The 15297-nt window shown below is 43.8% G+C and overlaps 2 protein-coding genes across 4 annotated transcripts; one reads left to right on the forward strand and one right to left on the reverse strand.

The window, feature by feature from the left end:
* Window positions 1–136: 136 nt before the first annotated feature.
* Window positions 137–8258, reverse strand: LOC125741889 (cerebellar degeneration-related protein 2-like). 2 transcript variants are annotated; one of them, XM_049013376.1, is made up of 5 exons: window positions 7961–8258; window positions 5877–5989; window positions 3549–3682; window positions 3291–3449; window positions 137–2752 (listed from the first exon to the last, which is right to left on the reverse strand). In XM_049013376.1, the coding sequence occupies exons 1-5, from the start codon at window positions 8040–8042 to the stop codon at window positions 1957–1959; spliced, it is 1284 nt and encodes a 427-aa protein (XP_048869333.1). In that variant the 5' UTR covers window positions 8043–8258; the 3' UTR covers window positions 137–1956. The 2 variants fall into 2 exon arrangements, with proteins under 2 accessions (XP_048869333.1, XP_048869332.1); XM_049013375.1 differs by having other exon boundaries at window positions 3549–3697.
* A 1140-nt stretch (window positions 8259–9398) lies between these two features.
* mettl9 (methyltransferase like 9) lies at window positions 9399–13818 on the forward strand. 2 transcript variants are annotated; one of them, XM_049013378.1, is made up of 6 exons: window positions 9399–9538; window positions 9687–9839; window positions 10621–10811; window positions 11136–11345; window positions 12449–12633; window positions 12841–13818. In XM_049013378.1, the coding sequence occupies exons 2-6, from the start codon at window positions 9687–9689 to the stop codon at window positions 13047–13049; spliced, it is 948 nt and encodes a 315-aa protein (XP_048869335.1). In that variant the 5' UTR covers window positions 9399–9538; the 3' UTR covers window positions 13050–13818. The 2 variants fall into 2 exon arrangements, with proteins under 2 accessions (XP_048869335.1, XP_048869334.1); XM_049013377.1 differs by lacking the exon at window positions 9399–9538 and having other exon boundaries at window positions 9672–9839.
* The last annotated feature ends 1479 nt before the right edge of the window (window positions 13819–15297 follow it).

Genomic DNA, 15297 nt, shown 5'->3' on the forward strand with positions numbered 1-15297 from the left:
ATCGCCCTTAAGTTTGGCGTTATGACAGGTTATGCGTCTTGGTTGAGTCTCACAGTTTGCCATTATGAATAGCTCCCCATATATGATTTAATTCTGTTGAACGTTGACCTCTTCAGCATTAATCTGACACTTCATCTTCATATCGTCACAAATTACTTTATTGGTTTTTCTCCAGACAAAAGTCTGTGCTGTTATTACAACACAACGCTCTCCTAGCGTGTAGCACATGTATAGAGCTTATACTTTTGTAATTTACATTATACACACGTGCTAGATACAGTTAAACAAGGATCACCTCCCCGGTAAGAGTGCTCTAATGGTTTTGGGAAACGGAGATGGTTTCTCTTGCGCAAAACGGAATAAAGCTGAGCTGGGTGTCTTCACAGGCCGAGTCCTTGCCCTGAGTCATGCCCTTTGTCTTCTGTGTATTGTGTTCCTGGCCACATCCATTTGTTAAACGTTCACCTCCCTCCCAGACTAAAAAAAATACAATGGGCCAATCCCTGTCATCCTATTGCGGGGTATGTAAATAGCTAATTAATTACAAAAAAAAAAATCATTGTTTAATATTGATATGGTTGCGATGGGCATACAAAAATAGTGCAAATCTGATTTGAAGCACCACCAAACTAGAAACTCGTATGTCCTGTAATTCTCTCATCTTTCATTATGGGGTTTTTAAAATGTAATTGTAATCGGAGAACTTAATCACTATTGTATGGAATGGATTTAAACCAGTATGTGCTCATCTGGGAGGAATGAACTTAAATCCGGTAAGCTGGTAGTACTTGTTTAACCTCAGAAAAAGAAAAACAACCACTTAGATTAAGCCTGTAACAAATAGTAATAAAGTCAGTGTGCAGGGTTTGAGTAATACGTTGCACATTTTATGCATCCTGTGAGGCTCCTGAGTTAACGTTAACAATCATTTTCGCTGTTCTTCAAAACACACATCAAAAATAATGGGGCTGAGATTCTGCAGCAAAAAAACTAAGCATAACATTCCAAAGGAATCCAAAGTGTTGCTGGAGGGCCAGCATGTAGGTGTAATCGCACTATCATCTACCTTTCCACATGTCACAAACTACATTTCGACTCCTGTTAGCTGAATACTGCTGAGTAATAGGAATTAAATTAACGAACCACGGTAATTCTGGAACACAGTGAACTGAACTGGAACATACCAAAACCTTACATCTCTACACACTCCAAAAGGACAACACACACTGGCCAGGAGAAACCCAGAGAGAATTATCATACACAGCACACTCCTGGGGCACGTTGTCTTTTTAACGCTACATACCAACCTCTGTGCTTGTGAGAAACACCACACTAGACAGTTACGTCCTCAAGGGTTCCGTCTGGGCGCCGCATAAACACGCTGCCATTTCCAAGTTATTTTAGTGGGTTCATGACGACGACATTCATATACTCAGGGGTATAAAGCACAGATATGCCACCATCAATACATTGGTCATTGCATACATTATGCAACCTACTCAAACTCCTTTCTTTCTAATTATATATATTCTTTTTTTCAACAGTTTCATTTGCAGGAAAAAACACACACACAGACACGACACTGCCCCTCTAACACTATCAAACACAGGCAGTAGCTCATTCCGAAACAGTGAAAGTGACAGTTTAGTCATTCCTTGGACCAAGCCCCAGTGCCCCAGCCTGGCAATGACATTAATACAGTAAAACGCAGGTTTTAAATAAGTTAAACACAAAACAAAAAAAAACACAGAATGCGTGAGGGAGGAGTCGAATGTCCACAGAGCTGATGCACCTCTGTGACAGAGTGGGGGGGGGGGAGGGGGGGGTGTTTGTTTCCAGGGCTGGTGTTACGGCACAAACACAAACCAGCTGTGATGTGGAGCTTCAGACCTTCAGACCTCCAGGTCTCCACTTGTGGTGTCCCCCACCCCACAGCCAACCCGCTGCACAGGAGCGTCACTGTGCTTCACTCAGCTTGGCCTTGTTCTCACTCAGGTCCTCTTTGGTCTTCTGGATACAGCTGAAGAGCTCCTGAAAGAGGGCCTTGTATTCGGGCTGCTGGCCATCGGCCTCAGGGACGCTGGCTTGAGAGGAGGGCTCCTCGCCCGACGGCCGGCTGCCCGGCCTGGACGCGGGAGTCTGCACTGCCTTGTGATTGCACTGCTCTGAGCCCTGCTGGCAGTGCCGCAGCAGTTCATCATACTTCAGCTGGAGGGCGCTGTACTGGGCGTCCACCTCGTTAAGCAGGGAGATGCCACGCTCCTTGACCACCTCTGCGCGGCGGATGCACATGCGCTCATGCCCGAGCCGGAACTCCTCGCCGGCGCCGCCCTTCAGGAAGCTCTCACTGGCTTGGCGAATCAGCACGTGCCGGCCCCGCTGCGAGGCCCCCTTCAGCTCATCCTCCTCCACAGGGCTTGGCCCCTCCCCTAGCTCAAAGAACACAGAATCGGGCAGCAGCCTTTCTTCCCTGCTGCTTCCGCCGCCATCGGCCCTCCACAGCTCTCGCAGCTCCTGCACCTCAGCCTCCAGCTCCCGCACCCGCGCCTGGCTGCCCTCCAGCTCTGCCAGCCGGCGCTCCAGCTCGCCCACCTCCTGAGCTAGGTGTTCCGCCTCCCGCTCCACCTCTGCACGCCGTCTCTGCTCCGCCCCCAGCTGGGTCTGCAGGGTCTGCATGGAGCGCTTCAAGGACGCATTCTCCTCCTTGGCCAGCAGGGTGCCCTGCACATGTGCCTGATCACATGACGAGTACCTGCCACAGAAACAGAAGTGCAGAATACTCATCCATCCATCCTCAAACTCCATGTGTTTCTTCCCGTAGAGGGACAAGTTTAATTCCAGTTTTGAAAATGTTAACGACACCATCTTATACATAAATAAGTATAGCTGTGACAATGATTGATCAAGTAAACATTTTGGGTTTAATATGTTAATATGTAGTTGGGGCCAGCAGTCGGTATTCAGGCCCAGGGCTCCCAAACCTGCCCCCACTCAGCCTACAGAACAGCAGGCTGCATGATGCAAAGAAGATAAAATGGATTTATGCAAATTCTCCCAAAGAGCCCAGTGACATGTGCTTATTGAGGAAAATCTTGGTATTACAGGAGTTCTGGCAAATAACCAGATGAGAAGTCGGTGTTATTAATAAAAAATCCTCCCTAAACCCATTAACAGTCATACTACACGTGCATGTATAAATGTAGCAGGGTGTGTGTGTTTACAGGTGGCGAATAAATGCCGCCTTCATGCTGATGTGCATGCACAGTGCATGCACAGGACCCCCCCCTCACCTGTGCATGCCGTACAGCTCCTCCAGACAGGAGACGCTCTGCGTGCCCAGAGCTCGCCGCTGCTGCTCTAGGCACCCCGATGGCACGCCCTTCAGCTCCTCCACCTGCGTCTGCAGCTCCTCCACCTGCGCATGCAGTCCGTCGATCGTCTCCGTCAGGCTGGGGAGAGAACACGCCACTGCGGCTTGGACCAGCTACATTCCCATGGAACAGTGACCTCCCTGCCTGCCTGCCCGCCTCCCAATCCCTGCACTCCACCTCTCGATCTTCTGCTGGGCCAAGCGGTTGTCCAGGCCCAGGCGCTGGTTGCCTTTTTCCAGTTCGCGCGCCGTGACGTCCAGCTGCTCGTACAGCTTGGCGTGCTGCTCGTTCATCTGCCTCAGAAGGTCCACCTGCTTGGAGAGGTACTGTGGCAGGTGGACAGGAGGACGACATCAGAAGTCAGACGCTTTACACTGTCGGACTTCGGTCATGGCTAAACCAACACTCCTCCTTAAAAATGACCCATATTTCTTTCAATGCTGCAATTAAAACTACGAATTTCTCAAACTGGCCATAATAGTGTGAAGTACAGTTAAATGTTAATGCTAGTATTGCCAAATAAGATAATAACCAACTGCTGACCTAGAAGTTAAATAGTTACATAACCAACATGAATTTTACAGAAACTTAACACTGAGGACATGACTGGGAAGCAACTCAGAACAGGCCAATAAAAACCATGGCTGTACACAGAAAAAACTGAAACTGTTACTATAGCGATGGAATTCACAAACTCTTTAAAAAGATACAGTGGATCTGACAGTATGCAGTGTTTCTCTGACTGCTGACACTGTCCATAATGGGCTTTAGCATCTATTGAATTGAAAACTGAAGGTTACAGAGACAAGCAGCTCGGCGTCACCGTGGTTGAAGCAAAGTCGATCGCTGCGTGTCGGACTTCGACGTCATTCCGTAATCTTATCACAGACATTATCAGCCGATTCGCTCTCTGCTCATTTTAACAGTCTCTTACCACAAGGCAGAAATAAGAGGACGACAAACAAGAACTAATGATGAACAGGGAAACACACAATTCATACATACTGCACATCACTGTGTGCATATATATAAAAAATATTTAGTAATTTTAACTATTTGCATTGAACCCACAGTCCTGCAGACGTGTGGCCACAGTGCCACCCACTAAGGCACAGCGTCATCCTCAGATTATATAACCATTTCGCTTGTACCTTGTACTCAAACCTTCAGCTTTTCCTTCACAGTTCTAAGTCCTTAATTACCACCCTCTGCCGCAATTCCATATCATACGTCAATCCGTCCATCCATCCATCCATCCAGGCCAGAAACCAATGTCATAATTCCTCACAAACATAACAAGTGCCATGTTCATCTATTAGGAAAATCAGTAAAATCTTAGTTCTCAACAAACCGGAGGGCAGTGCAGAAAACACCTTTTTCAGACAGTCTTCTCTAGGCTGTAGAGGACTTAAGGCAGGAAACCCTTGCAGGAAGCTGCAGCTTCTGAGGCGTAAGCGAAAAAACGGCAGCAGCTGAACGTCCCTTTGCTGACACAAAGCCTCATTAACTATACATTGTAATAAGATATGAACATAGTCGGTCTGTATCGGCCACAATTACTCCTGATTCCGTTGGTCTCAATAAGACATTACTCCATAGTGATGTTTGTATTAGAGAACCCCCCCCCCCCCCCCCACCAACCCACCCACACACACTGTAGTTTGCAGCATCAAGGACTCGTGGGAAAATGTCACAATGACACACAATGAAACCAAGTATAGTTCTTTGCTTTAAGGTAAGGAAACATGAAGGTGCTAATTTAACTTGTGAAAACTTAAAGCACAATTTGATACAGAGTACTATTGTAAAAAAGGCAAGAGAAGCGGCTCGATTTTCAGCAAATGCTCTCTTTTGCAAGCAGTACAGCAAACGGTAAAAAAACCTGTGAGGAGGATCACCTGAGCAGAGCTCCAACAATCGTCGATGATTGAAAAGGAAATGAGGGTAACGTTTTATAAGTCGAGAATAGCAGGAAGCCAAGAGGGAACGTTTCAGCTCTCTCTCATAAATATACACCCAAAGTGGTCTGGAGCCTATTTGGGAGGCGACGGGCATGAGGTCGGATGGGGCACCATCCCATAACAGGGCACACTCACACACCATCCACTCACACACCGTCCACTCACACATGCACACCTACGGGCAATTTGGTAACTCCAATTAGCCTCAGCATGTTTTTGGACTGTGGGGGGAAACCAGAGTACCAGGAGGAAACCCCATGACGAAATGGGGGGAACATGCAAACTCCACACACATGTAACCCAGGCAGAGACTCGTACCCGGGTCCTAGAGGTGTGAGGCAACAGTGCTAACCACTGCACCACCATGAATTTTTTTATTTGTTTATTTAATTGCACTGTGACAAAACACTTGAATTGACTGAGTTTATTTAAAATGCAAAGATGAGCAAAGCATTTTCATATCAATACAGATGAAAGCAATCACTGCTTCAAACGCAAAAATGGCTGACGGGTGTCCGATGGATAAATGACGACATCATGTTACCTCAATCTCCTGCAGCTGCTCTTGGTTGGTGGTGTACAGCTGCTGCATCCCTTCCTCCAGCTCCCGGTTCCTGTCCAGCAGCGTCTTCCCCAGTTCAGCAGCCAGATGCAGGTCTGTAACCACAGCAAACAGTGTGCTGGTCACCAGCTCCATTAACAAGCAAACACTGGATGGGCACTGATGAGCACTGAGATCAGGAGAAAAAACGAACCAACCAAAATAATTTAATGCATATTTGTTTTAATAAATCTTTACAATATTAATAAACACCAGCCGGTGAAATGGCCCAAGTTAGATTTAAGTGATTTTTAAGTCAATGTTTTATTTTGATACCAAATAAAAACACCAAAAAATATCGAATCATTCTTTTCAATGGTTTTTGAGATATGGTTATTGGTGCACCCAGTGGCATATCCAAGGGGTGGCTAAATACGTGCGACCCCTGTTACCACTACACATGAAAAATAATACAACCAAAATATGGATTATTTCATTACCTGATGACTAGGGACATCCCGTTCATTTCCACGGCGGAAACGGTTCCCGCAGCTGATGGTGGCTTTTGGAACCGAGTTTAGCGGATGATTTTATATGCATTTATGAGGAAGGCGTACGATGAAATTAACCAGCATTTTAGCTGAACAAGAGCTGAAAATCGATACATTTCAAATAATATTTTCAGTGCGGTTTTTCCAAAAAGAAATAAGGCATAGATTAGCAAAAGTAAGGAATATCATTTATTTTCGAAAAAACTGTATTTAAACGTGACATTTCTCGACTGAGAAATAAGTTGAATGTGAAATGTCTTGAGCAAAATTTTACACTTTACCTAATCTTGGTGAATGCTCTCACTCATACAAATCTAACTTGAGAATTTAACATCCAAATGTCATTTTCCCAAAATTTTTTTTAAATACCCTAACTGCCTCGCTAGACCTTTCCAGCACACGTCAGTCCCTACATATAGGCACCGGGTCAGCTGGCAAAGGGAACCGAGCCCCACATCACAGCTTCGCTGGAGGCCGCATGCCGCAAGTCGCGCCCCCCTTCACGCGTCACGTATACGGTCTGCGAGCACTTTACAATATCAGGGGTAATTTCAAGATTCTAAAATGAGAATTTCCATTCACAAAAATGACTGAATTATTCAATATTGTTCTATCTAGTTATGCGTGCTAGCAAATCAACAGCTGCGTTTCAGCTAATAAATCAGTTTAAGGACTTTGCACTAAGTACCCGTTATCTAATGATTGGGCCTTTTTGCTTAATTAGCAAATACTTTACTTTTATTACCAACGCTCCGCTATTATATTTATTACCGTTTCATGTTGCCGCAACACATAGATTGCCGAACCAACTATTACAGGACATGGTGCAAGACAATACTGATTTTACCAAAGTAAACTGGCTGGAGTAAATTTACGACTAATAAACCAATATGAAGTCCAACCATTAACTCAACAGGCTCTATTGAATGGTTTGCGTTCCCAGTTTCTTTCCCCGTGTCTTTAAAACGCCTCATTGAGTTTAGTTACAGTAAATTTAAAGTTGTTGCTATAAAACTCCTGCTATTTGATGTCAGACAGCTGACTACGTCCCAAAGTCGTTTTAAGATGGACTAACATTGCAGTTAACAATTAAGTTTATATTATGTTTATGACACTTAAGTTACAAACGCACGTAGCCACATTAATACAGTACAATTGCTCAGCCAGTTCAGCTTAATGTGAACTGTCACGGTAAGATCTGTATATATCGTTTTACAGACCTTACGTGTGTATTTAAATAAGAACAAGCTCAGTTTGACGCTGATGATGGGTTTAGATGTTACAATGACGAGAAAGCCACCGGGCTATATTAGTTAGGAAACATTTTATTTATTCATTCGCCTTAAGGCAGCTCTATAGCCACAAAAGGGATTACACGATTAGAAGATGATCCGATTTTCCACAGGCAAGTTTTCTACTAAAATATAGACCCCTACTTTGCCCGCACTGTTATTTATGCATCGGCGATGGACAGACTTTTATTAACAGCCGTTTCAGGTGCCTGTTCCCAGCATCCACCGGAGCGCCGCCACTCACCCCGCTCAAGGTCCTGCTGATCATACCAGGGTTCTTCCTCTTTAATTTCAAATTCTTCCTCCACAATCATGTCGGTCAGCATCTTCTCCCACACCTTCTCTAGTAATCCCTGATCTTATCCTGTATCGCCAACCACTCTTAGCCGGTGCCCCGTCCCTTCAGCCGAGTTTCCTTCCCCTTTTCCCGTACCCGGCTACACCGTCGCAGCTCCGCTTGCTCGCCCCGAACAAACTGCGCTCAGTTCAGCCCGGTGCAGAATCCGCCGATAAGCGGCGCAGCGACGTGGCGCAATTATGCTATGACGTCACGCCGAGCATCAGCTGGCTGCTGGCTTTCATATACACCTCCACGGCGAGCCTTTGACTGTTTTATTTATTTATTTTGTTTTGTTTTGTTTTGTTTTGCATTTATTGTATAATCTAGTTTGGCACATTTTATGATAATTTTTTTTCTGGAAGTATTTGTATGAAGAATTTAAAAATATATACGACATATTGAATTAATCAAAAGTAAGACTATAAATACTTTAATTTTAAAATGCCCCTAACAGAATAACGTCTATTTAAATATTTTATATTGGACGGCATACAAAAGCGACCTCTATTGGATAGAAATATACACTACATTACACTATAAAATATATGATCTAAACCAGCGACTCTAAACCCATGGGTCGCGACCCAAAGCATTTTAAAACAAGCAAGCTCCCATGCTGATCCATGTGTTTTTTTATTTTTTTTATTAAAACTAGCGTCATTGTTAAATGGAATACAACTTTTGAAAGGGAAGGAGTGGGTCAGAACAGCTGCCCAAAATGAAAAACATGGTACATATTTTCAAGCTAAGGCCTAACAATCATAAGAGCTACTTATTGCATTAACTGAATATTAAAGAATCCATACATGTAACCTGAAGGCTTTAAGTACAGTTCCAATGCATTGCCATGCATGTAGATGAACTGTCATTGACTTTTTGTTTCTTGTATAAAACACTAGCAGCAAAGGAAGGTAAGCAGTGCATCATTGTTAAACTGAAAAATGCCGGGAGTCATATAGATCATAGTCATCACTCAGTCGGGCTTTTAATTAGAGATGTAATTATTTATAGTACAGATTCATGCTAATTGCTTCCCATACAAGCTAAATCTAAGAAATTCCCTGCTGTTACCAGACATAAAAAAGAAGACCCCATAGGGCTCTCTTGACATTTTCACTACAGGGGAGGTAGGCGGTGTAATGAAGTACAGTGAAGTGTAGTGATCAGTATTGGCACACATATTACTTTTAGCGATTTTAAATGCACAACCATTCAGTTGTACGTTGTACTTCCCCCAATGATGGTTTAAAATGCGCGAATCTGCCATATTCCAGATAAACAGGTTTTAAAAGTGGATATATTTATGGGATGGGTACGCGCCGCGGGACATATTTTAGTGTGGCACAGGAAGAAAACGTGACCGCGGAAGCGTAGCCCCGACCGGCTTTGGGAGGGGCTCGTGTTAACACGTTGCTTTAAGCATTAGCAAAACAAACTTCGAAAAGCGATGTTGTTTTCCATAAAATCTCACCACACCCACGGGTATGTCTGCTGTTGTTATTTACTTAAAGCCATCGGCGTGTTTCCATTCAACTGGACACTGCTCTCTTTATAATGTGCGATTCAGCCGGTTACTGGCTGCATCTGGGCTGGGACCTTAACGTCTTAACGTGAAATGTGTCACTCACAGATGAGGTCCCTGGTTTTCGTGGCGTGGATCATAGTCTACGTTTCCTCGCTACTAACGATCCGACGGATGTGGACGGGCAAATACGTGCGGAGTCCGCTAGCCCGGACGCTGATCTTCAGCATGGTGAAAGAAGGAGAGAGCGCAGCGCCGGAGGTATGTCACTGGAGGGCGATTAACATCCATTAGTCTGTATTCCAGCCGCTTATCCTGGTCAGAGCTGCCTGGGTCAGAGTCAGCAGACAGCAGAGGGCACAAGGAAGGCAGTCTTAACCTGTAGTTTATAAGTATATAAGTTGGAACTTTTTAAAAGCTCTGGCGGCTGTTTTGGGTTATTTTTTGGGAGGCAATACGTTGCTTTATGCTCTCAAGCACATCATTTATAGAACTTGGCAATCAATCAAATAATTGTCTTGATTATAGGCAAACTTGTCCTTCCTCTAGCTACAGGATGATGTCAGGCACGTCGCACCTCTCCCTTCCTGACGCCCGTCCCGATCTGCTCTCGATCGGGCAAGTAGCCAGGAAGTAAAGTAATTAAAATAACGAGTTTGAAATCTCAGCCCCCCCCCCCCCCCCCCACCTCACAAAAAAAATGCTCCTGTCCCAACCTGGTTGGCGAAATCTACCGAGGGGGACCCCTACCCAAGTTGATGAAAGGCTGAGGGGAACCCCACCCCCCTTCTCATAATGTTCTTCAATGTTTTGTTCAGATGTGAGGGAGGCTGGCAGGGAGCACAAAAAGTGGACTTTCTGGGGGGTCCCCGGGGACTGGGTTGAGAAACACTGATATAGGTGAATTTTTGAAAAAGTAAGGTGTAAATTTCCTTGGATTAATTTTTCTTGCTCCTTTTGAAGAGTAACAGAGGCTGTGAAGTACTTTAAGTGTGGTGTTTCCAGGTAGCCGCGCTGATGTTGCTCTGTGGTGATGTTGTAGTGGTACCGCTGCTGTCCAGACATCCTGGAGGAGTCTCTGCGGCCGTTGTTTGTCCAGAGCCACCTAGACCCAGACACCCAGGCTTTCCTGAAGCATAGCGAGGAAAAGTCTGGTTGGCTCTTCACACAGATCTATCACTCCTTTTTCTCCACCATCTTCAGCCCCATCGTCTCCCGCACTTCCATAAACGGGTAACCCTCCTTGTCTTTTAAGACTTTAGCGCAGTGTTTTCCAATCCAGCCCTCAGGGACCCACATTTTTGCTCCCTGCCAGCAGTCCACATTTTTGCTCCCTCCCAGCTCCCGGTAGGTGGGAGGGAGCAAAAGCATGGACTGTCTGTGTGTCCCCAAGCACTGGATTGGGAATCACTGCTTTAGCAGCCTGTCTCATCATGTGGTTTCTCATTATGCCCTGGTTCTTCTTAAGTACTTCACATCCCACAGTCGAACTTGTGTTTCCTGTCATCTTGTGCGTTCCGGTGTCAGCTCGACATTTGCTCTCCATTGGTCTTGCAGGTTCCTCGGCAGGGGCTCCATGTTCGTCTTCTCCGGTGAGCAGTTCTGCAGGCTCCTCCAGATTAACTCGGACTGGCGGGGCAACAGGCTCCTGGACCTGGGCGCCGGGGATGGGGGTGTCACTGATGTCATGGCCAAACACTTCCAGGAGGTCTACACCACAGAAGTATCTGCCCCTATGAGGTGGCAGCTCCAGAAAAAGAATTACACGTAAGAATTACACGTAAGAATTACACGTAAGAATTACACGTAAGAATTACACGTAAGAATTACACGTAAGAATTACACGTAAGAATTACACGTAAGCCAATGCGGCGTGGCGGCAGACGTGAGGCTGGGGGAGTCCGCGGTCTCTCTGTAACTTTCATTCTGAACTGTTTAATGCTTCAGACCCACAACCATTACTTTGTCACATATTGTCCCTGTCGGTTTCAGTAGGAAAGTAAGGTCATGGAAAGCACTTACTCCACTAATTAAGGTTCATATCTATATGTGTAAGATATTAGGGAACAAGGCATGTCCTGATCCACTTTTTTGGTATTCCAAATCTGATCCATTTCATTTGTTTATTTGCCAATTTTGAGTCCCGATCTGATCTTTTAATAGATATTTAAATAAACAGATAGATACAGTATGCATTGGTTTATCGTTTGTCTGAATTAGCCTCACGGTTACACAGTATTCTTCCTTATGCTGTTTCTTCAAGTGCCGCATTAGATTAGTTGTATTAAATACCGCTCTCTTGCTACCATCTCGGAAGGATGGGCAACGCAGACTTTGCAGGTAACTGTTGCGTTACTTGAGTTTCCAATTTAAAGAATTTCCGCACGACATCTCAGCAGTTTATACTTTCAAGCCATTTGCATCGGACTTACTGCAGCATATGACAGAACCTTACGATCTGCACAGCTGTGTGAATTGGGCGGACCCAGCAAACTGATTAGGCTTTCAATTACCAATCAATAAAAAAAAAAATCTTTGACATCGGCTCGGAACATCACTGCTACAAATGATACCAAAATCATGTGATAATCAGGGGGGCTGTTGTCCAATGAATAATGTTTTGTGTTTAATCCCCCTTCAGGAGGGTGGTAGCTTCTTGTAATGTAGTTTTTTACTCCTTCCACTCTTCACAGCTGTGTGACAAAAGGTATTAGTGTTAGTATGACTAACCTAGAATAGACTAGGTGCTTCTGCAAAAGTTTGAAGACCTGTCCTGAATCACATATATTGAGTAAATTGAAATGTTTTGCATCTGTGTTACAGTTGTTTAAAACCAGTTGTGTTGACTTTCTGTCCTCTGTCTTTGTCAGGGTTCTGGGCATCGACGAGTGGCATTCAGCGGGCTTCCAGTATGATGTGATTAGCTGTCTGAATCTCTTGGACCGCTGTGACCATCCTCTTGCTCTGCTCAGAGACATCAAGCGCTCCCTGGTTCCAGGCACAGGGAGGCTGGTCCTCGCTGTGGTTCTGCCTTTTCAGCCTTACGTGGAAATCGGTAAGGTGACAGATTGTTTTGGGCCTGTTAAGATCCAGGTGAAAATGGAAGTTCCAAACTGTATCTAAGCTGTGAAGTTTAATTTGTATGTGCTAGACTTATACTTTCGCTCCCTACCCCGAAGAAGACATGTTTGTACTTGACATGGGTGCTTTTGGTTTTTTTAATGATATTCAGGTTGCTGGAATTGCACTTTTCCTCTTTCAGGTGGCAGGTGGGAGCGGCCAGAAGAGCACCTGAAAGTCGGAGGAAAGGTGTGGGAGGAGCAGGTCACTCACCTGTCCAATGATGTATTCAGGGGGGCGGGGTTTGAGGTGGAGGCAGTGACACGACTGCCCTACCTCTGTGAGGGGGACCTGTATAAAGACTTCTACGTCCTGGATGATGCGGTGTTTGTTCTCAGGCCAGTGGAATGAAGTTGTGCTTCCCATCTACCTCATGGGTCATATCTTTGACCGTTAAAGACCTGCAGTTCAGTTTGCTGCCTCTGTGATATCACTTTTGAACATAGACTATATTCTTTCTCATATATATTTTTAGGAAATTTTGTATTTTTTTTAAATAAATGCCGAGACTGGCATTTAGTGATTTTATAGGGAAAAAAACATATTTGAAGTCACAATTTTTTTTTAGTTCTGATTTTTTTAGTAAGAGAAGGAAATTCTTAATTATAGACTGAGATTATGTTTAGATTTACATTACAGCTTTGGTTATTTGTGGTTATAATTAATCTATAGATGGGAGCATCTTAACTGAAGGTTTTCCAGAAGTACCTCATTGTTATGAACCACTTCATTCCGTGATTGGCTGTTTTTTTATATATATGATCTAAAAGCACCGTTGTGATGTGTTGCCAGTAGAGGTGGGAGGGTGTGTGAAAATCCCACAATGCAGGCTGCCTCATTTAATCAACTGAAAAGCGGGTTTAAAAACCTGAGTAATAGCAACGTTTTTCTGGGAATTTCCTTAGGAATTAAAAAAAATCAATTCAGTTTTATGTATGTTTATTTATGTCTTTGGCAAATGCTGGTACTTGTATTCTATATTGCACATATATTGACCGTCCACCATATTGTCTGATTATTTTTGTTTTTTAACTCTCATAGGAATAATCCCACGATACTCAGATTAATTTGTATTTATACTGTGATTTACAACTGGATGCAATAAATGCTGTAATTGCAACATTTTTGGGCAGTTTCCTTTGTGTTAAATGTTTTGTAGCGAGTTTATTGGCAAAACAAGATGTATTTCAATGTACAGATTCTCAGTATACAAATGGGGAAAAAAGTCAATCTCAAAAGATTCTCCAACCTTCCTGGATCTCAAATTGAGATTTTGGAAGTAGTTTCCCCAGTCGGTCCACTACTAATTGTGTGAACATTTAATAATATGCCCACAACCCTCCTCCTGATAAATGGTTGGCAGTTGGATGGATCTACTTGTGCGCTACTCATAGAATATGACATTAGACCAAAATTAAAACCGATATTGCTAGATGGAATTTATTTCCTTTCTTAGATCTGGAATCAAGAATTGCGTCAGTAAAAATGAATATGTTACCTAGGCTCCTTTATCTTTTCCAGACACTACCGATAGAAATTTTCTGAAAGCAATTTTCTGAATGGGACAAAATTATCTTTAGATATTTATGACAAGGCAAAAATACCGAGGATATGGTATAAAACACTTCAATTGGAGACAACCAAGGGAGGAGTGGCTCTCTCTTGCCTGATAGATTACTATGCAGCGGCCCAGTTGAGAGCATTCGTATGTTGGTGCAACCAAAATTACTCAGCAAACTGGAAAGAGATTGAATCCTCATTGTCAGGAGATGTTCCAATCTAAGCAATGATAGCCGACAAGAAATTACGAAGTAATTTCAAAAACATGCTGAGGCTAATTGGACTTGCTAAATTGCCTATAGGTGTGCATGTGTGAGTGAATGGTGTGTGAGTGTGCCCTGCGATGGGCTGGCCCCCCCATCCTCGGTTGTTCCCTGCTTCGTGCCCACAGCTTCTGGGATAGGCTCCGGACCCCCCGCGACCCAGTAGGATAAGCGGTTTGGAAAATGGATGGATGGACTCTAAGATAGGGACAACCCGTGGATTGGCTTCCCTCTGAAGATATGGGATGGGGTTTTTAATAAATGTAACTTAAGTAGCCCGTAAAGCCCAAATTGCCTTTGAAATGATGCTCCTTTGACACAAAGTTTATTCCCAATATTTTAGACAATAGATTTAAGTTATGGGCTGAAAAATGGATTTCTGCATACTGGGTAATTACGATCAATGGCGAACTAAGAGATTTCCAGACATTAAAAGAAAGACATGGATTACAACAAAGAGAATTTTATAGATATTTACAAATGCGCCATTATTTTTTTCAAGAAATAAAGGGGACAGATACAATAGAATCTTATGCAAATAGTATTTTAGGACTCTTCTACTCAGCTTATGATTCGCATAGCTGTACAAAAATTGTGCCAAAATTCTACAGTGCCTTTCTGGCCTGTAAAATGGAATCTTCGCAGTATATTAAAGAAGAATGGGAACAGGAGAGAAAAATGGGAACAGGAGAGTAATCTACATATATCTGAGGCTATATGGGAAAACATTTGCATTAGTCAATGGGAATCATCCATCCATCCATTCATCCATCCGT

The sequence above is a fragment of the Brienomyrus brachyistius genome, chromosome 5, assembly GCF_023856365.1.
Source record: "Brienomyrus brachyistius isolate T26 chromosome 5, BBRACH_0.4, whole genome shotgun sequence".
NCBI classification, from domain to species: Eukaryota; Metazoa; Chordata; class Actinopteri; order Osteoglossiformes; family Mormyridae; genus Brienomyrus; species Brienomyrus brachyistius.